General features: G+C 50.6%; 1 protein-coding gene across 1 annotated transcript; it reads left to right on the plus strand.

Moving 5' to 3' along the window:
* The first annotated feature begins 1,680 nt into the window (after positions 1-1,680).
* LOC135897616 (neprilysin-like) lies at positions 1,681-19,370 on the plus strand. The gene is made up of 3 exons (XM_065426296.2): positions 1,681-2,733; positions 13,388-13,795; positions 16,959-19,370. Exons 1-3 carry the CDS (start codon positions 1,864-1,866, stop codon positions 18,669-18,671), a joined length of 2,991 nt encoding a protein of 996 aa, XP_065282368.1. The 5' UTR covers positions 1,681-1,863; the 3' UTR covers positions 18,672-19,370.
* Positions 19,371-20,387: the final 1,017 nt, after the last annotated feature.

The following is a 20,387-nucleotide window of genomic DNA, read 5'->3' on the forward strand; positions in this document are numbered from 1 at the left end:
AGCAGACGGCAGTAGGCTGGTGTTGAGGTACGTTAAACCGCACGCACGCCAGTTGTTGGAAATCTCTCCTACGCAGTGATTCAATCACCGTGGACACAACAGGGAGCACTAAAATTCCTTCTTTAATGCAGTTTTCCCTTCGGACAACGATCCCTATTAAACAGCTCTCGAACTTTCAGCGGTGGCTAAACGGAACCGCCTTGTACTGCTGAACACGAGATCGCGCGACTGAATCCGAGCTATGGGGAATATATTAAGAAAAAAAAGGGGGGGAGGGAACCATCCAATGTACTGTCATATCTCTATACACGAATATTTGATGGATGATTAAGCTTTGCTTTAAGAGTGGAACGCGATAGCATTCAAAAATCCCTGACTGCTTTTCACACTTCCCGGCCGCTGCAGCTTATGTAACTGTAATGTTTACGGGAAACGCTGGCGGCGAACGCTATTCACGAAGGCGAGCTTTCTGGTAGAAACGCGGTCTCGGAAGCGAGTGCCATCTGGACGTGTTTCAAGGAACCGAGCGCATCGCTTTATGGCCTTTGAAATTTGGGCGCGTGCAAATCTCGGAGGCCATGGTCGGTCTTTGAATGGTAGAAACGCTGGAAAACGGGTTTGTGTTTTGAGTGTCCCCGTAACGGAGTTATGTTTTCACGTATACTGAGATTACAATCCGACGCTGTAATGCCTTTAGGTTGCGAGTTGTACTTACGATTTTTCTGAAGTATTTTACCTTGAAAAATTCAATAATTCAGTGACTTCCTTGTGCTACGTGGTGGGCCTGCATGGTTGGGTATGCTTGGTCTGAAATTATTTTCGCCGTTACGGCGGTCTACGCTGGACACGGAACGCTGACACCAGATTTTCTGCGACGCTGGGTCATTAACGCTGTCGCGTTATAATGTGACTGCTCGTGCTTTGAGACCCTGTGCTAGACTTCGTGGTCTCTGTGATAGGCGCGCATATCCCGTATTTTCCTCGTAGCAGCTAACGCGAAGTAGAAACTGTGTGCCGTTGCACCGCCTTCATACTCGGTGCAGGACAAATAGGCTTTAAAATTTAATCGCCCGGATCAAAACACCACCATCGCTCTAACGTGAACCACGTGACATAGCCACAACTACGTAGGATTGTATATTACGTTATCGCGGCTGACGTCACAGTCTGTGTTTCTGTCGCTTTCGCTCATCCAATGGCAATGTAAACCCGACAATCGGCATGATTTAAGCTAGCCCCGGCTCGTACAGCCGGAGAAGAAATCATGGCGTTGACGTCAAACAATCATCGTCTTGCTGTTGAGTCAAACACACGCTCGCGTCAGTCACATAGTTGTTCTTGTTATGCGAACCCACTGGTCCACCCGGTAACGCTTTGAGTAATCGCAAACAATGCTGGATAGCCACCTACGAGAAAAATTCTTCGCATAAAATCGATTCCCCGAGTGCATGGCGCCTGCTTAGGTTTATTTACCTATCTTTCAAAGCTTCACGCGCGTACTGAGAGCGGGAGCTAGCATTCTGTCTTTAGCACATTTCGCTGTTTTGTTAAGCATATCTATAATAGTTACTAAAACGCTATCAGCACCAGTTTTTATCCCTGTAATGTGCTGGATTACCATATTTGAAGTCAGAACGAAGAAGAAAAGGAAGTGCTGTGAGAAAGCGAGAAGAGGCAGAAGAAGCAGTTCTCACGAGCGCTGATACCGATTTTTCGTTGCTCAGAACGCAAACCCTTTCAACGACGACCGAGATAAAGCACTGAAGAAGGAAACTCCAGCTCAAGTCTGTGGCTTTTCTTCGAGTATCACAAGTCAGTGGAACTGAAATTCAAGGTTATCTGGGGTGAACAGAGCGCTCCACAATGGACAGGCACAGCCCCGATTCCCAGATGTCTCACAAGGAACCGAGTCGCCTGCGAGCTCTGCTCCGTCGATCTGTAACTGCGACGGCGTCGGTTCCTGTGGTTGGCCACGCATCCTCTACTGCTTCCAGGTCAACGGCGCCGAAGCAAGGCAAAGAAAGCCTCAGAAAGAAAAATGTACACTCTCCCGAGCAGCGCCAGCACAACCAAGCTTATGCTATGGAGCTACCAGGTACAGCCGCGTTCAAAGCAGTTGGGACTCCACCGGAAGAGGTACTGAACCCAACGAGCGTCGAACGCAGCGGACGACCCATCAATGGAAAGACTCCTGGCGCTGCGCCGTTAGGCGCGAGTGCCTCACCGGCGAACGAGAAGTCAGGGCATGATGGCTGTGCTGGAACCCATGTGAAAAACATCGGCAAGAAAAATTCCGAGAGCCCTGTTTTCTTCGCCGATCAAACACACCCAGGAAGTCACTCGCAGCGCTCTCCAAAGTACGAGGCTTCTTCACATCCCGCACGCAGGTTGACGGAAGCATCGCCAATGCACCTGGGCGTCAATTCTCCAAGCCCCAGTTCTATGAGCAGTCCCAGTTTCTCGAACGGCCCATTCCGCAAGAAGGTCCTGCATCGTCGCCCCGGAGTGGACCTTCTTAGGACTGAGTTCGATGCCCTCTTCAAAGAGAACAGGGCCCTGCTTGAGGAAGTGGATGCAGTTAAACGCGAAAGTATACCGAAAAAGTCCATATTTGAGCGTGGCGTCCAGAATCTTCTCGCCGTGCCCTTGAAGCCACCTGCATTCCACGGTTTTGCAGGAGGCACGACCAAAGTGATACCGGGGCTTGTCGCAGAAGATTCGTCGAAAGGTTTGGTGAGTGTTCCATGCTTGCTTATTTTGCGTTTACACTGAAGCGAAAACGCGCAGGCCGATACGAGGTTATAGCCGACAAAGCGCATAGTCTGTAAGAAATACCAGAATGAACGCCATAAAGGTTGACACGAAGGGCAGTAGGTGTACTTCCTTCTTTGCGAATCATGCACACCGCTGTTTACGTTTCGTATTCCACAGCTGTCTGGGTGCTGTTGCCTTTTGCTTTCTCATTGTGTTCCTCAGTTTTGAGGGAGTGTATTTATTGCACAGCAGTAAAGCTGAGTTTGAACTGCCGCAACATATGCATACGTTTCAGCTGCGGTTCGATTGGCGCTTGAGCTATATGTTCACGATTGCTTAAAATGTCAACTGCGTTCTAAACAATGGAGAAGTGCAAGAGTAAGAGGAACACGGGATACTTGCTGGACTTGCAACCAACTTCTTTAGATAGATATACAGGATTAACTATACGGTACGCCAACTAGCAATAGTAAACGAAATTATATCAGAAAACTATGTAAGAATGGGATTTATGCGCGAGCTCTTAGCTTACCTGTCTACATTTTATGAATAAATAGTGACCTGTGTGTCTAATGTATGTCGTGCCTACTTCGTATTGCCTCTTTTCTGTGGTTCTATTGTATTAGTACTTCATAACAACTCATCCTTGAGGCCACATTCATTTTTATCAGGACGCACAGAACTGCGGATTAACTATCGTTCTGCAGGCAACGCCTGAGTCTGCCATACGATGTTATACGTCATGGAAGTGGCTTGCATGCGCGTGTAAGTTTAGAAACAAATGCACTTAATCTGAATCGCGAATTTTTTTAGGATAATGTTTCAGGTGACATAACCCGCTGTCACCCTATGCGAATTGGTCCGACGGATCACCCATTAAAACACCATCTTTTAAGGTTTTGCTTTATAATGCGTTTAACATTCTTCGACAACTGACTATGATTTTTTGCAACGAGCTGTTTTCGAGAGCCAATCAGAAGATTTAGCAGTTTAGCAAAGCCATAAAGTTCGCGTGTTGGTGCCGTTCCAGACTGTGGTGGCACCAGTGTTACGGTAGTAATAGTGGTACAGCTGGTGCCGCTCCACAGTGTAGTACTGTGCAGTAGCACCGTGCTAAGTGAGCGTTTTCGCATTATTGCCTCGCGACAGCTAGAATATCGAGACGCTGTCATTGAGACGCACAGATGCTGCACAGGGTTCCAAACTGGTTGATGAGGAAGTACCGGTCGTCTTGCACGTGCGGATTAAGCACGGTGTAAGAAAACCACCTCTCATAACACACAGTGCAACATCGTGCCGAAAATAGCCACCTTCCGAAACATTCTAAACGCATCCTTGGATAGAAGCGCGGGTCGGTTCATATTTTTTTTTTCACATCTCATTGTTACACAGCTAGGCCCCTTGCTGCATGCTTAAGGCGAAACTCATCCTCTGGTAAACATTTGTGAGAAATCATATCGCTGCTTAGCCTCATTGTCTTGTAACAGGCTGCAGGGCTAGTGCTCTTGCCTAAATTAAATTACGGGTTCTGAAGTCCCATCGTCACACACGGGCTGTGCGAGACAAGACGCCCTAGTGGAAGGCTCTGGAATGAAACTAATCGGAGGACACCTAAACACTCATGAGTTTTGAATGCAAAAGCATTATTGCACAATTAATTAAACACTGCAGTGCGATCCTTCGAGTTGTCCTCGCGGGGAAGCGAGCGCGTTGAGGCGCTTGGGGCGTTTTGATTTGGCCTTCCCGAGGCCCAGGTGGAATGCAGGCGAGAGCTTGCGCGGACAAGAAACGCGCGGCGAACACAGGGTTTCCGAGAGCGAGAACGAGGGTGACGTGGGTCGCGGCGATGCCATCTCCCATCGCGCAACACCTGACGCTCTGCTGAGGCAGCAGTACGTCCCCGTTCGCCCCAAGCGTCCTTCCTTTCCTTAAATCAATATCATCCCCTTTCGCCCGCTCGGCTCCGTCGACGTGCGCTCGTTACGTGGCGTCTTTTCATGCTTCTCGGTTAACTGCAGCTTATGTAATCGTAACGTTTACCGGGAAACGCTGGCTGCGAACGCTATGCACGAAGGCGAGCTTCCTGGTAGAAACGCGGCCTCGTGCCTGGGTCGATCTCCTGTTATTGCTTCGCGTTTTTAATACTTCCGTTTTAGAAGAACTAACATAAAGAACATAGGGTGTTTGTATTTTTTTTTCATTGCGTTTTATTGTAGGCTGCGATTCTCAAAATTCCGAGCAATAAATTTGTAAACAATGGAAGGCAAGGTGTGAGCCACTTAGGTTGTAGAGAGGTCGTTGGGTGTGCATGGTTCGACGTCTCACGTTGGACGCCGGCTTTTCTGGGACACTCGCTTCTTAACGCTATCGCATTAAAATATACTTGCTTACTCTAACATTACCTGTGTGTTTCTGACTGAGCTCTGCGCCAGCAGGTCGCTCCACCATGCAGGCTACTGTAATAGACCGCTCACATTTACGCCTGCGTTTACCCTAATACCGCCGATAAGACTCTCTAATGTAGCGCCCGCTACCGCCCTCGCGACCTTCCAGTTTATTCTTCCATGCCATGGTGCTTGCAGTGCATGTTCGCCACCTCCATACGCTAGCGCGTAAGCAGCGTCCAGAAAAAAAAATACGTCAACTTAATTTTTCCTTCTTTGTTTGGAACCTGGTAAGACACATCGCAGGGTCTTACGCTTTCGGCCATTCGCAGTTTGAGTAAGCGCTTCAGTTTTGCGCATCTAAGATGTTTAATTTTCCATATCTGTAGCGGCCACATTTCCTGACGTTGTATTGCCGCAAACCGTGGTTTGCACCTTCAATACATAACTTCTTTAACCCCCGTATTCAAGAACGCAACTTAAGCTGAAGTTCATGCTTGACTTGTCTTAAATGACACCTTCCGTGAACGCGCTGGCGGAAACGCAATGAGCATCCTGGGGCACGCTCACGCCATGCGCAACTCGGATCAAATCAAGCGTGGGCTTCAACTTAAGCTGCGTTCTTGAATAGTTCCTATAACGCGCGTGCTCGATGCGGGCCGCGCTGGCAGCGTGTCTCTCGCCCACTCAGGAGGTTATGAAGAACATGGCGGTCAATGTCGGCTTTGTGTGAAAAGGGGTAAGCAGAGGAGGTAGATGTCGATGTTTAAAGAAAAGCAGAAAATCTAGGGACCTGCCTAAACGACCGCAAGGGACCTCTTACCTTTTGTATTGAAAGGAAACCTGTAGGAATTAGGTAATATTTATTAACGCGTTCAATATGAGCTACAACGCGAAAATGCATGGCAAGGCGGCCGTGCATTGTCGCTTATAATTAGTGCGTTAGTACTTTACGAGACACGCTGGCGAAAATTAGAATTCAGTGGGACTGCTCTTCGGTGGGGCTGATCTTTAGCGGGAAGAAATAGCGGGAAGGGGGCTGCGTCTAAGTTTCTTGTGGATCCGGGAAGTCGTACAAATCTGCCAAGCTTTCGCTTTCTTGAAGCTATAAATATATTTTTATTTTTAGTTTATTATAATGGTTATAATTATAATCGATAAGTATTTTTTACCTACTTCCCCAGTTTGGCAGGCTGCTGGTGTCTACAGTCTAGCACCAGAAACGTCACTCTTGCTCCCGAAACAAAATGAATGAAAGTAGACATACGACAGTTGCTTTTGAATCCGCTTCCGATAGCACAAAAGTTCGGCTCTATGCCAACTAGAACATGGAAGCATACCAGCTTCAACCGTGCAAGCCAGTACTTTGAGAGGCTTGAACGTTAGTCGCGTCGCAAGGTAACCATTTACTGATGAAAGTGAGCACGCATGTTCTTCCAGCTCGCAATGAAAGTTATATCTTTTAGCCAGAAAAAAAAAGCCTATTCCATCGGACCATACCTAATTCATTGTTTATTTCCTGAACCCCGTGCTACAGTGCTAGCGGTACAAAACCGGCTGTTGTTGGGAGCCTGCGTTTAGTGACATTTTCTGGGTGGCGTCCGCTAAAATTGAAGCAATGGAAATATAGGATGACCACTACAGACTGTAAATAAAGTTGTATTCTGCAATGCGGTGTTTGCGGCATTGATTGCATACTAATCCCATTCACGTCGACAGTCATCGTGAGATATACTCTGTCGCATTTTTATTATATCACAGCGGCGAGAATCAGCGTAACTCGTAACCGAGCGAAGGAGCACAGCGAATGATGAAAGAGCGAACGCCGAGCGCAGCGGGCAATGAAAGACGGCGACAATGGAGAGAGCACGAGGAGGAAGGTGGGATAGGAGTCTGCAGCCGAACTATCAGACGGAAAGCGGAGGGGGAGGGTATGGCGAAAGCGTGAGACGAAAAGCATAGTGCCCCACTAGACGGGCTCTGCGGCGGCGATGGCTACGAGATGGCGCCAGAGTAGCGCGCGTCGTCTTTTCACCGACGACGCCAGCGATACTATATATGGAAACAAAGCGCTGCGTCAGCGAAAGCTTGTCTGCGGCGGCAGCAGTGATTCGCGACCACGCGTCACCCACGCGCTGCCTCTTGCGATCTCCCGATTAGCGAGGCAGTCGCGGCATACTTCGCTCCATTTGGAACGTGCTGCACGAGACAGATTAGAGAGGTTTAGCAGGGCCAAGTTACCGTACGGTAAGCGCAGGAATACCGTGCGGGCCGAGGACTGCGCATGTGCGCACTTTACCGCATTGAAAGGCTTTCCGCACGGCATACGAGACGGTAAGGAGTCGGTAAGTCTCGGCTCGCACCGCGTCTTGCGAGCCGAGAGAGAGAGAGAATCAACTTTTGTGCTGAGCCCTTAGTGGCGGTTGGTGCGCGCTGGCACCAGATGGGGTGGAACCTTATTCTCAGGTCCCATATGTGTCCAGCAGTTCCTGGCCCCTAGCCGCCAGCGCGAGCTGGGTCGGTAGGTCGGGGCTGGACAACAAGGTCTCCCATCGCTCGCGGGGGTTGGGGCTGGGGAGGGTGGGGGGTAGGGATGGTGGGGGGCTCTTGAGCTTAGTGCACTCTGCAAGGATGTGTGCTAGAGTGCCTTTTGACCGTCTGCAAAAAGGGCATGAAGTGTCATGCTCTGTTGGGAACATCTTATGCAAGAGCACTGGATTCGCTAGCGACCCCGCTTGCGTGCGTCGCACGATCGTTTGCTGAATTCGGTTGAGTTGCGGATGCGGACGGGGAAGCCTACATCTGCCGCTTCTGTACATTTGCGTGATTTCTTTGTAGCTTGTCACGCGGTGCGGTAGCCCTGGCTCGTCCTCGGCCCGGATCGATAGTTCTCGGGCATAGTGGTCGGCGAGTGCGTTGCCTTCCACTTGCGAGTGAGCCGGGACCCACACGAGCTCAACGGCCCGCCCCGGTGATTTGCATTTGTTGAGGATCGCTAGTGCCACGGAAGAGATGTTCCCCTTGCGGTAGCTTGCGTAGGCGGTCTGGGAGTCTGTGACAACGGTCCTCACTCCCGGTTGTGCGAGTGCGAGGGCCACGGCCACTTCTTCTGCTTCGGCTGTATTCGTCGTCCATATCGACGCGCCTGTGACAAGTTTATCGATGGTGGTGACGACCGCCGTTGCTCTGGTTCCGTGCTTGGGAAGTGAGGCGTCCGCGTAGAGGACCTCGGGGTCCTCTTCCAGCTGTCGAGCCAGTGCCTTGGCCCGCGCAGAGCGTCTCTCGTTGTTCCTCCCCGGTTGCATGTTCCGGGGGAGGGGCTTGGTCTTAATAATGTCTCTCCACGTTGTGGGGAGCGGCTCCGTTGTCGGTAGCTGTTCAATTTGCCATCCTATCTTGCGTAGGACGGCCCGACCGTGCTCTGTCCGGCTCAGCCTTACCCTCTGGTGGGATAGGTGTGCTTCCACCAGCTCTTCCACCGTGTTGTGGGCACCCATTTCCAGCAGCTTCTGCGTTGACGAGTAGACTGGGATGCCCATGGCGAGTTTTACTGCTTTCCTTATCGTCGTGTTCAGCGTTTCGCGGTTCACCTTCGCAAGCTGGAGGTACGGGGCGGAGTACGTTACGCGTGACACGACGAATGCCTGCACCAGGCGCAGTGCGTCTTCTTCTTTGATTCCTCTGTTCCGGTTGGTGACTCTCCGGATCATGCTGAGGACTTGCTTGGATGTGGTCTTGATTTTGTTGACGGCTGCGTGCGCCTTGCCGTCGCTGCGCAACAGCAGGCCCAGTATCCGGATCTGCTGCGTTGGTTTGATCTCTGTGCCGTCGATGGTGATGATTATGTTTGGCGGCGGCTCCTTCTTTGGTCTTCCGGGCTGTACCATGAGCAGCTCCGATTTCTGTGGAGCGCAGCTCAGGCAACAGGTCCTGGCATACTCGTGGACGGTCGTTGCCGCTCTCTGCAGGGCTTCCTCCGCCCAGGCATCGGAACCCGCGCGGTTCGTCCACACCGTTATATCGTCGGCATAGAACGCGTGGTCCACGCCCTCGATCTGATTGAGTAGTTCGGGCAGGGGCAGGAGTGCTAGGTTGAAAAGCAGAGGCGACAGGACAGACCCCTGTGGGGTACCCCTGTCTCCGAGCTCCACAGGCTCTGACCGTTCATTTCCTATCCGGATAGTTGCTGTTCTATTGGTTAGAAAATCTTTGATATAACCGTAGGTCTTGCGGCCACACCCCGTCTTGCACAGGTTCTCGAGCACGCTGGCGTGGGACACGTTGTCGAAGGCCCCTTTGAGGTCCAAAGCCAGTATACCCCGGGGCACGTGCCTCGTTGCTTTTTTAATCACCAATTCGTGTAATTGGATCAAGACGTCTTGGGTGCTCAGGTGCTGGCGGAATCCATACATGGTCGCCGGCATCTGATTTGTCTCGTCCAGGTGTGCTTGAAGTCTTCTGAGAACCATGCGTTCCATGACCTTGCCCACACAGGACGTGAGCGAGATGGGGCGCATGTTCTCGATGGTCAGAGGTTTGCCGGGTTTAGGTATGAACCGTACCTCGGCCTCTTTCCATTCTGCGGGCAACTTCGAGCTTTCCCAGGTTCTATTGATGTGACCCAGGAGCCCACGTGCCGCCGCATCACTCATGTTATTGAGCAGCTTGTATGTAATGGCGTCCGTTCCTGGTGCGCTCGCCTTATTACTCTCGTCTATGGCTGTTAATAACTCCGTGATGGTGAACGGTTCATCCAATGCCGGATTTGCCGGTCCCCCGTACTCCTCCGGTATCGGAAATCGCCCTCTCTCCGTCTTGAGGTAGATCGCCTTGAGGTCTTCAATGAGCCTTTGGCCGTTGCCATCGTAAGCGTTCAGAACTTTGGTGAGGTTGCGGTTGGTTGCGGTCTTGCTGCTCAACGGGTCGATCAGGTGTCTGAGCAGGCACCAGGTCTTGCGCACCGACAGCTTTCCCTGCAGCCCGTCGCACGTACTCATCCAGTTCTCTCGGCACAGCTTGGTTGCGTATTCAGCGATCTGTTTGTTGAGGAGCGCGATGCGTTTGACGAGCTTCTTGTTTCGTCGTTGACGCTTCCATCTTCGCGTGAGCGAGTGCCGCGCCTCCCACATGTGTGCTAGTTTGGCGTCGACGAAGGGCGTCTGCATCGTTGTCACAACTTCTTGAGTAAATCTGTCGAGCGTGATCTTTTGTCCTCGCGCCCATTCTGCGTACGTTTGATGTCTGCCCTCCTCCGCGTTTTCTCCGGAGGTCTCGTTTTCTTCGTCCGTGTGCTTGCGCATTCGGTCCCAGTCGGTGATCCGGGCTTTGCCGAGGGCTGCCCGGTACCTTGGTCCCTTGATCGTTACACTTATGATACTGTGGTCGGAGCCCAGGTCTACGTCTTCGTTCCGCCAGGCCACTTCTAGGGAGCCCGCCATCCACGACAGGTCCGGGGTGGTGTCCCTGTTGACGCTGTTTCCCTTTCGGGTGGCGACGCCCGGTTCATTAAGGAGCGCCATTTCTTGGTCCTCCATTGCCTTTGCTAGAGCCTTGCCTCGTTTAGATTGGTATTTGTAACCCCATGTAGTGTGAGGGGCGTTGAAGTCGCCTAGGACCAGGAGCGGCCTGTTCCCCGCCAACCTCTTCGCCTGGCTCACTGTTGTTTCAAAGTCGTACTGCCTTTGTGACGGCCTGCAGTATGCGCTCATCACAAACAGGTTTCCGGCACTGCCAATAGTCCTTGTGTGAACCTCGACCAGCGTGTGTTCGCAGCCCTTTTGCGCGGTGAGGTGCTGGGTGGCTGCTATGTTGGTGCGCACCAGTAACGCCGTCCCGCCTTCCGTCGGATCCGTGTACCTGACGTAACCCGGGAGTCTGGGTCTGCCGTGTGTCTCTTGTAAAGCGATAATATCCGGTTTCTGGTCGAGCCCATCTAAGTGAAGTTGTAACTCGGCTTCCTTGGTGCGGATGCCCCAGCAATTCCATTGGTAAATGATCGTTGTTTCCCCCCCGCGGATTTGCTTTTTACTGTTCGGCGTCTGCGCCATCTTCCTTTGACGTTTTGATGCGACCGCGCCTGTACGCGATCTATTCCTTGACTTTATTGGCGCGTTCTTTCCTTAGTGCTGCGAACTTGTTCTTCACGGTTATCGTCGCTGTCTTCGCCGCCAGTCGTTCGTGCTTGACGGACAGGATCTTTATTTGACCCTCGAAGACCTCTAACCTGGCATTCATATTGTCGAGATTCTCGTTAATTTGATTGATGGCTGCGAGTATCGCTGCCAGTTTGCCCTCTTGCGGTGGTTGCTGTTGTTGATTTGACGTCTGCGGTGCCGCTGCTGCCGTCTTGCAGTCAGCTGTGGTTTCAGCGTCCATCGCTTCTTGAACATTCAATGCTTGGTGCATGGGCTGCGCCTCTCCTCTCCGCTCTTGGCGGGGCGAGAGGGGGTCCCTCCGCGGCACCTTGCGTTTCTCGTTGGCGTCCTCGGGCGCCTGGCTCGTTTTGGTTATTTTAGGCGCTGAGCTGCCGATAGCTAGCGCGTCTATTTTACTCATGAGTGCTCTGATCTGCACATTCTGTTCCTGAATCTGGGCGTTTTGCCTTTCGATTAGTCTTTTAAGTTCTGTACATTCGCCGCACTCTTGGCGTGTTGCGGCGTTTTGGCTAGAGGGGGCAGGTGGGGTAGGGTTGAGGGGTGGGAACTCTCTGTCGTCCCCTAGAGCGACGGAAGACCTGTTGGTCCAGCCCACCTTTTTTTCGGCGAGTATCCCTCGTTGGTTGGACTCGACCCGGGTTCTTGATCTGGTCCGGGACCTCGAACGGGATCCCCGGCGTCTTCCGCTCTAGCTACGACTGCCTCCTTTCCCCATCGTCTCTCAGCGGCGGCCGTCCTTGGAGCCAGCCGATGGCGCCTGGTCGGCCCTGTTCGGGCCATCCCGGGAACGGGATCTCGATCGTTGGCGGCTTTGGTGGCTGCCCTTGCGGGTCGGCGTTCTCGAACGGCTCCGCGAAGAGGTGCTGCGTTGGGCACGGCCTGCAGGACCTCTATCTTCTTGTCTACTGTCATCGATGGCCCGGCGCCGTTCCCAGCGCCGGCGCCGCACCACGTACGGCGTCTTGAATTTTGCCTTACAGGCCCGGTCGGCGAGCCGAGACACACTGTGCTACAACATAGCGAGAAATTGCCGCCGGCCAGAGAGTCCACGCCAAGCGTGTACGCGTCTCGCGTGCGTTTTTCACCAGGGCAGAACCAAGGCACGAGTTTGCTTTAATTCAGCTTCTGTGACTTGACGAGGTGGCAGCCCTTCCAACCGGAAGGTAAATTTAATTTTAAGCTGAACTGAACTTGTGGCTGCACCCTTGGTAACAGGCGATTAAATTCTTAGGGCGACGAATGATAAAAAAGGATAATAAAAAATTGAAAATCTTCGAAGAATAAACAAAATAAATAGTGGCGCAAAAGCGCTTCGGATTGCTGGGGCCGTCTACTGACGCAGAGTTTAGGTATAGGGGACGCAGATTTTTATTGCAGTAACTAACTATATTCTAATTATCTTCTGGTGTAAAGTCTCGGCACTGAAGCAATCTACAACGAACAATCCATATTTTATGTATTCTTTAGACAAGAGCACCTATGTAACAAAAAAGTGTTCACGTGTTGTACGTCAAGGTGTCGCAAGACGTCACTACCAGCGTTGTGACTGGCGTCTGCGTTTGCCGTAACCCGGTACTTCCGTAAATTAATTCGTTCCTAAAGCGGCAACTGCATGAAATGTATTTCTTTTATACAGCTTCGGCTGGCGTCGACCTTTGCGCCACTGTATGTGTGCGTTGCGAAGCTTAAAAACACTTCCTTTAGTCGGAAAATTAGGGTGCCAGAAGTATGGAACTTATTTATCATTTTATTTTCGCATTGGCGTCCGGATAAGCTGGTTCATGCATTAATCTCTGTCGAAATGCGTTTTATGCCTCCTTGATATCACGTTTGCGAAATTCAGCGCCGAGACGTGCTGCTATCTCATGTGTCTTGGTGTGCACCAATATGAACCTTTGGGCTAATTGTTTCGACTATATGCATGGAACAGTTCTCAGTCAGTGACAGTATGTAGGCGTCTTGCTTTAGCCTGCGGTATCTTTTATTTCATTTTTTTTTTCGTGCTGGTATGCCGTTCTTTGCTGTGATGCTACCCATCATTGTTACTTATTCTTCCGTATTCTCGTTTTCCTTGTATTCTGCTTACACGGCCAGCCAGGGCAAGTCTTTCCCACGGGTGCCTTCGAAACGGCGAGCCCGAACATTGAGCAGACCTTCAACCGACGGGCCATGAACATATTTATTTTCGTGGCGGCCCTGCTCTTGGCGTCAGCTGTGCTCGTCATGCTGCTGCTCAGGCTACAGGACCCCTACAGCAGCCAGCAAGCGCGGGTCTGCCTGACCAGCGACTGCCGTCTACACGCGCTCTACCTGTCCTATCGGGTCAACAGCTCGGTCAGGCGCTGCGACGACTTCGAGGCCCACGTATGCTCGGCCTGGGAGCCGCCCGAGGGCTACCGCGAGGTGGCCAAGACCGCCATCAGTGAGGTCGTCAGGCGCTGGATGCATGAACTGAGGCACCTACTGCAGGAGAGCACTGCCGGAGGCACTGCGCGCCGCAAGGTAATCAGTTACAGCAGAAATTTTATATTAACGATGTCAGGTGCATCTGTTACCTTTGTTTAGACCTTTACAGGACGACGTGCTCCATGCGGAGGGTTCATGAGCTGGCTATTGGTAGCGTCTTTGGTTTGAGACAAAGTAGTCTTTATGCGTTTCTACGGGCTCAGATTAGTAAGCGCCTCGCTGTTTTTGTGTTTCGCGTTGAGTTGCGCTGAGTAACTTTCACATACACAGTACACATTTTAAGACAGTCAAGAGTGCTAAAAGGCTGTCTTGAGTGTTTGCATCTTCCATTGCACATTTATAACCCCCATGCACACTTATAACACCCAGTACAATGGGTGTGTCCAAGATTATCACCGTCAGAAAATCCACGCGTAGCCTAATGCACATTTACAATGCCTGTCCAGTCGAGCCCCGATGCATGCGTGGCAATGGGCAGCGGCAGCGACACCACCTTCCGAGCCACTTTATACCTGCTGTTGGCGGAGGACAAGCCAAGTGTAGACGTTGCACCGCTCCCACGCTGCCTACGTCGATTCCACATGCAACTAACTGCACGAGGAGAGATGATGAGCGTTGACAGAAAGTTGTTAACCAAGGTGTATTTCATAAAACGTGACCGCAGCCACTGACAGTTAGGTTCCCGGTGGTATCACAATTTAATCACGACTCTGGATTGACTTTAAAGGTGCTGGCGTCTATATATGCCCGACGTTTCGTAAATACAGCCAAACGAAGGCAACCGTTGTCCCTACGAGTCCGACAGCGGCATAGTTCGTTCCGGGTTGAGAACGTAAACACTGATGGTTTAATCACTTTGCGTGGTATGGCCATAATCATGGACGACCCCATGCTATGTGTAAACGGTGCTAGTCAAGCGATCGTGCGTGCTCGCATGACTTGCCAGGTGGACAAACCCTCGTCTCTAAAGGAACTATATGAAACCATCTGCGGGTTTAGGTATTTGGCGTAAATTCATTTTGTTGCAATCAAAGGCAAACTTCACGCGCGCAAGCTTATTTTCAGTTTTCAACCGTGCCAACGACTGTTCGTTTTAAATAATTTCGTTTTTACTGTTAGTCTTTACTGCTCCCACTTTCGACCATAGGGCTTGCGTATTTGAAATTAACAAAACGAAATGGGCATGGGCACGACATGTAATGAGGAGGGAAGATAACCGATGGTCATTAAGGGTTACGGAGTGGATTCCAAGGCAAGGGAAGCATAGCAGGGGGCGGCAGAAAGTTAGGTGGGCGGATGAGATTGGCCACATGGCCACAATTAAGACAAAACCGGAGTAGTTGGAGGAGTATGGGAGAAGCCTTTGCCCCGCAGTGGCTTTGCCCCGAGAAGCCTTTGCCCCGCAGCAGCAGCAGCAGCAGCAGCAGCTGCTGCTGCTGCTGCTGATGATGATTTACTAAAACGGAAGCTAGGCTTAACGTGCACCTGTGTCCCCTTATTTGTTTTTGTAACAGTGAAAGCTGGAAAGGCTAGCAAGATATATTTTGGTATTAATACAAACCGGTGTACAGAAAATATTTTGCCGAAAGATTCCTGCACAGTGTACGTGGTCCTCTGTCAAAGGAAACACTCTAAGTTGCTGCTATGAATTTTCTAGCGCTCTAGCGGCAAGAGACGGCTGAAAATACGTATGTGCACAGCACAGGTGTGTACAAAAGTACCAGGGCCACCAAGCACGTGTCACCGGTTGCAAAGCCGGGTAATCGTACACTATAGCGATTGGGCAAAAAGAAATGGCAGAGGCTGATGTGTCCCTTTTAACACTGGAACACACTGCACATGATCTTGTACTGTATTACAAGAAGGCACAAGTGAATCAATGCAAGCTCCGTAGTTCCTTGTAAGCCGGCCTGGCTATATGGGGCTATGGGAGCAATCGCCGTCACACGGTTCCCAATAAACGCTGTGCAATAGGTAAGGGCGCTGACAAGAGCACACTGTGATAAAGCCACTGTTGCTTACTTACTACTACGTATAATAATGGGAGCCATGTTCCCAAAGCAGGGACAACGGCCACCATTTCATATTCTAATTCGCGAAATATCAATCCCACAAGATACACCGAGAGATGTCTCCATTCCGGTAAAAACGACACGCACCACATGGTGATACGGCATACTGGGGCACGATATGGTTGACACACCGCAGCTGTATAGGGCAGGGCAGTGTTGAATATTGCTTTTTTTTGCAATTATATGGAAGAATCCGCTTGCACAGGATGGGGATAACTGGAGCCTGCAGAGAAAGCTATTCGTCCTGCAGTGTATTAGGGCATGATGGTGAGGATGACGGCGGTGGAGGAAGGCGACGCATGCAAGCCACTGTGGTAGAAGTGAGCACGCTGGTTAGTTTATGGGGTTTAACGTGTACCAGCGGAAAACTTAATGGGCCTTGCGACAAAGTACGGTGGAGGATCGATAATAACTTTGACCGCCTGGAGGTCCTTCAACCTGCACCTAAGCTTGAGCACTCGATAATTATTTCAGTCAGCCGTCATTGCAATGCGGCCACCGCGCTAGAGGATCCAAGTCTCTGGTTCCGACTCGACGGCAGATTGTGCCCATGTGGTGAGCGCACATCACTGTGTGGAGGACATTCAGCAAACACGTCAGTGATAGGTGACTGTCCAATCCTAGCTTCTGTTGGAAATAATTAATCATGAAGAAGTGGCCACTCACTTTAATCACGGTAACGGTGGTTTTTATGGGCAAGAAGGCATACGTTTACTGTGCTTAACGAGCCCGCGCGTGCTCGCGTTGTCTATTGAAAATAATAATAAAAATAAAGCCATGGTTATTGTCACATAGCGGTCGTACAGGCCACGTTCGCAAAGCGGAAAACGGTAAAAATAGGCAATGAACTCAAGCCACTGTTGTTACGCCATGCCTGCTCGCAACTGCTGTCAGAGCAGCTTATTGTAGTTGTCACCACAACGCCATTATCCATGTGTCACGGTGCCTACGTAAGAAGGGCTACAGTAACCGCTGCAGACCCAGTTGGATTGTCCCCCACGCTATGCATATGTGTCACGTGTGTAATTATTCTTAGCTGAACAACGCAAATATTATGAAGTACTTAATCATGTTTTCCTGATAGAGCTCGAAATGCGCTGTTTACAACCTCTCATCTCTCAATGCAGGCTCTTTCTTTGCTGGACAGTTGTATGGCCGACCGCAAAGCCACACCTCACGATGCCGGAACGTTTCTAAATTTCATGAAGCAGTTAAACTTGTACTGGCCCTATGATCCGCCAGCGAATGTGAGTGCCCTTGGCGTGCTCGTTCGCCTGGCCTATAAATGGCAAATGACCTTCTGGATGACGCTGCGGTTGGCCGAGGATCCGGTGGCAAGAAATCGGTACAGACTAATTTTCTGCAGCGGCGACGAAGATCAAATGGTTTTCCTTAACATGAACCACAAGCAGCTCCTGGAGCGAGATGCCTACGTTCAGTACTGGAAGAGCCACTACGTGATGCTGTACGGCGAAAACAGTACCAGCCGAAATCCCTTCGTCACGCAGATGTACGAGAGCGCCACGCTTCAGAGTGACGTCATCCAGACGCTGCTGGCTGTGCTCAAAAAGAGCCCCAAGTCGCCAATGTCTACAGCTGTAGGCAAGCTTGGAAAGTACACAGGCAGACGCCTCAATTCGTCCAGCTGGTTGCGATTCCTGCGCGAACACGTGAACCTTCGCTCCAACGGATCCGTCTCTGAGGGGACGGAAGTGCTGGTCTCCGATCCAATGCTCCTCGAGTCAATTGGGGCCCTCTTCTCCAAGTACAGCGACGCGGACTTAATTCGCCAAATGTCCTGGGAGTTCGTGCAGCTGCACGCATTGACCATCGACAAGACCCCGCTGGAGATTGCCTTTTCCGGTCACTGGTACGCTATGCCTCACGTGTCCGTGTATTGTTCTCGATACGTGGAGACCGTTTACAGACCTCTGCTCGCATCCATCTACGTGAGGAAGCACCTGAACGCCGACGACCGGCGCGCTCTGGACTCGGACATGACGGGCCTAGTGAATGCGGTCATCAAGAAGGTCAACGGCTCGTCTCTGTTCGAAGCGCAGGGTAAGAGCGAGGCCGTGGAAAAACTTCGTGCTTTGAGCACCACTATCTGGCCCGAGAAAAAGTACTTCGATGACGAAACGCTGGAAACAACGTACCACTTGTTTCCGCATGCCAGGGAGTCCTCTTTCTTGGTAAACTGGATCCAATCGCACCACGTGTTGCATGAACTCAACGGAACTGGTCTGTACGAAGCCACCGTCAGTTTGCACAACATGATCTCCTTCTCGCTCGCCGACTACGACTACCTGACCAACGACGTCCGTGTAGCCATAAGTGCCCTCACCAACCCGGTCTACTACCCCCGCGGCTCGCGTTCCATGTTCTACGGTGGCCTAGGTTACCTGTACACCAGCCACGTATTGAAGGCCATCGACGAGACTGGGCGCATGGTTCGGGCCAATGGCACGGTTGCCACGCAGTCGATGTTATCGTCGGGAAAACAGGACGAGCCAGAAAAATATCGTCATTGCCAGGAAGCTTACCACGGCGGATCTCTTCTTTCGGACCTTGGCGCGCTCAAGATAGCACACAATACGTTTCTCGCCACAACAGCGGTAGACCGTGGCAAGGTCGTTTCCAGAAACTACACCGAGGAACAGGTCTTTTTCCTCACTGTGTGCCGTATATTGTGTGAGTTGCCGGCCCCTCAGTTCCACTCGACAACCTGCAACGCTCTCCTCAGAAATTCGCCAGAGTTCGCCGAAGCGTTTAATTGCCACCCCGGTTCACCCATGAACCCAAAGGAAAAGTGTCAGTACTTGCACGGGTCTGAAAATTGAATGAGATTACACATATGGTGTAAGTGTATATATATAATATATATAAAGGTTGCGTATAATACTTTCGGACAGGCGAAAAACAGGCTTTAAAATTGTCTAGTTACTCAAGGAGATCTGAGGACACAAGATGTGAACACATAACTCCTTTTATAAGAAACAAGCTTTTTCTGCTTATGATGGCTGGTTTTATTGATTTCTGTAAATGTGTGTCGCTGTGCTGAGAGGGCATACGCATTTTCTGTGTTTTATGTTGCATTTTAGTCTATGGTTTTAGGCCACGTATCTCATTACCTACATGCGAATAGTTCTAGTCACCCTCTTCATATTACCATGACCTGCATACTATATTGACATTTATGCAAAATATGTATGCATCCTCAGCACCTTTGCGTGTCTCCGCATGCAAAAATGTTTCCATATACAAATGGAAGCCATATGAATCGATGCTGTAGGTTAGAAGATATTCTGGGGTTTCACGTGTCAAAAACCACGGAATGATGCTGAGTACCTGGGGTTCTTTAACGTGCCCAATGTACGGTACACGGGTGTTTTTTTTTTCGCATTTCACTCTCATAGAAAAGCGGCCACCGCCGCGGGGATTTGCTGCCGTGACTTCGTGCTCAGCAGCGCAACGCCAAAGCCACTAAGAAACCACGCCGAATAATGAAAAGATTGATTCAGTGATATACAACTGACGGAGACGGGCGCAAATATGTTTATTTTCTTCTATGCAACGTGCGCAATGGCACGTTACATTACTTTGTTGTATTTGTGCACTGAACCCTTTACAAGCTATGCCGAAATGCAAACGCTAAATCAGGCGAATGTGCTCTGTGATGCGTGGACGTAGCGCTGTCAGGAGGGCGAAAGCGATGTACTAGGGTGGAATCGTGATCACATGTCTACGGAGAAAGAAGCAGAATCTCTCTACATGCATTTATTTAAACATTAAAAAATTGAATTATATTATCGAACTTCGCGTGCGAAAACCACGATCTGGTTACGAGGCACGCCGTAGTAGAGGACTCCCCAATAAAATAGAGCACCCGAGGTTGTTAACGTGCACCTAAATCTAACTACGCGCGTGTTTCCGCATTTCGCCTCCATCGAAATCCGGCCGCCGGGCCCTGGATTTGACCCCGCGACCTCATGTTTAGGCGCCTACCACATTACCCACTACGCAACAACGGCGGGTATTTATTTAACCATTGTATATCTTATGTGGTAATGGCCCGAGAATGGGGATCACCAAGTTTAAGAAATCTGTGATAACCCAGAAAGCCATTGAATAGTAAACTATATTCTACATTATAAGCAAACGGTTGATGTCGTGATTTATTGATGTATTAGTTAAAGCAGAGGTGATCTCGCTGGTACTGCATTGTCGGTGGAATTCTTGCAGTTACATAAACTTTTGCAACGTTTACACGCACGGGTCCGAATTAACTTCTGGGCATCCAATTTTGAGGCACCGAAATTAGTGTAGCATACCTACTTATTACAGGGCTAATTGTTCTAGTCGTCAAAATCTCAATTAGGGAGTGGTAGATAATCGTAAGAAGCGTCAAAATGTTACAGCAACAAGCACGAGGATGAGGAATAAACTTTTAGCGTACAACCAGCACTTTATGATGGCCGGGCCTAAGCCTCCCATGAAGGGACGTGAGGGCTTGCCTCGCCGCCGCCTCGCCCACCGCCTCACGGACGTGCTGGGTC

This window comes from Dermacentor albipictus, chromosome 4 (genome assembly GCF_038994185.2).
Source record: "Dermacentor albipictus isolate Rhodes 1998 colony chromosome 4, USDA_Dalb.pri_finalv2, whole genome shotgun sequence".
NCBI lineage: Eukaryota > Metazoa > Arthropoda > Arachnida > Ixodida > Ixodidae > Dermacentor > Dermacentor albipictus.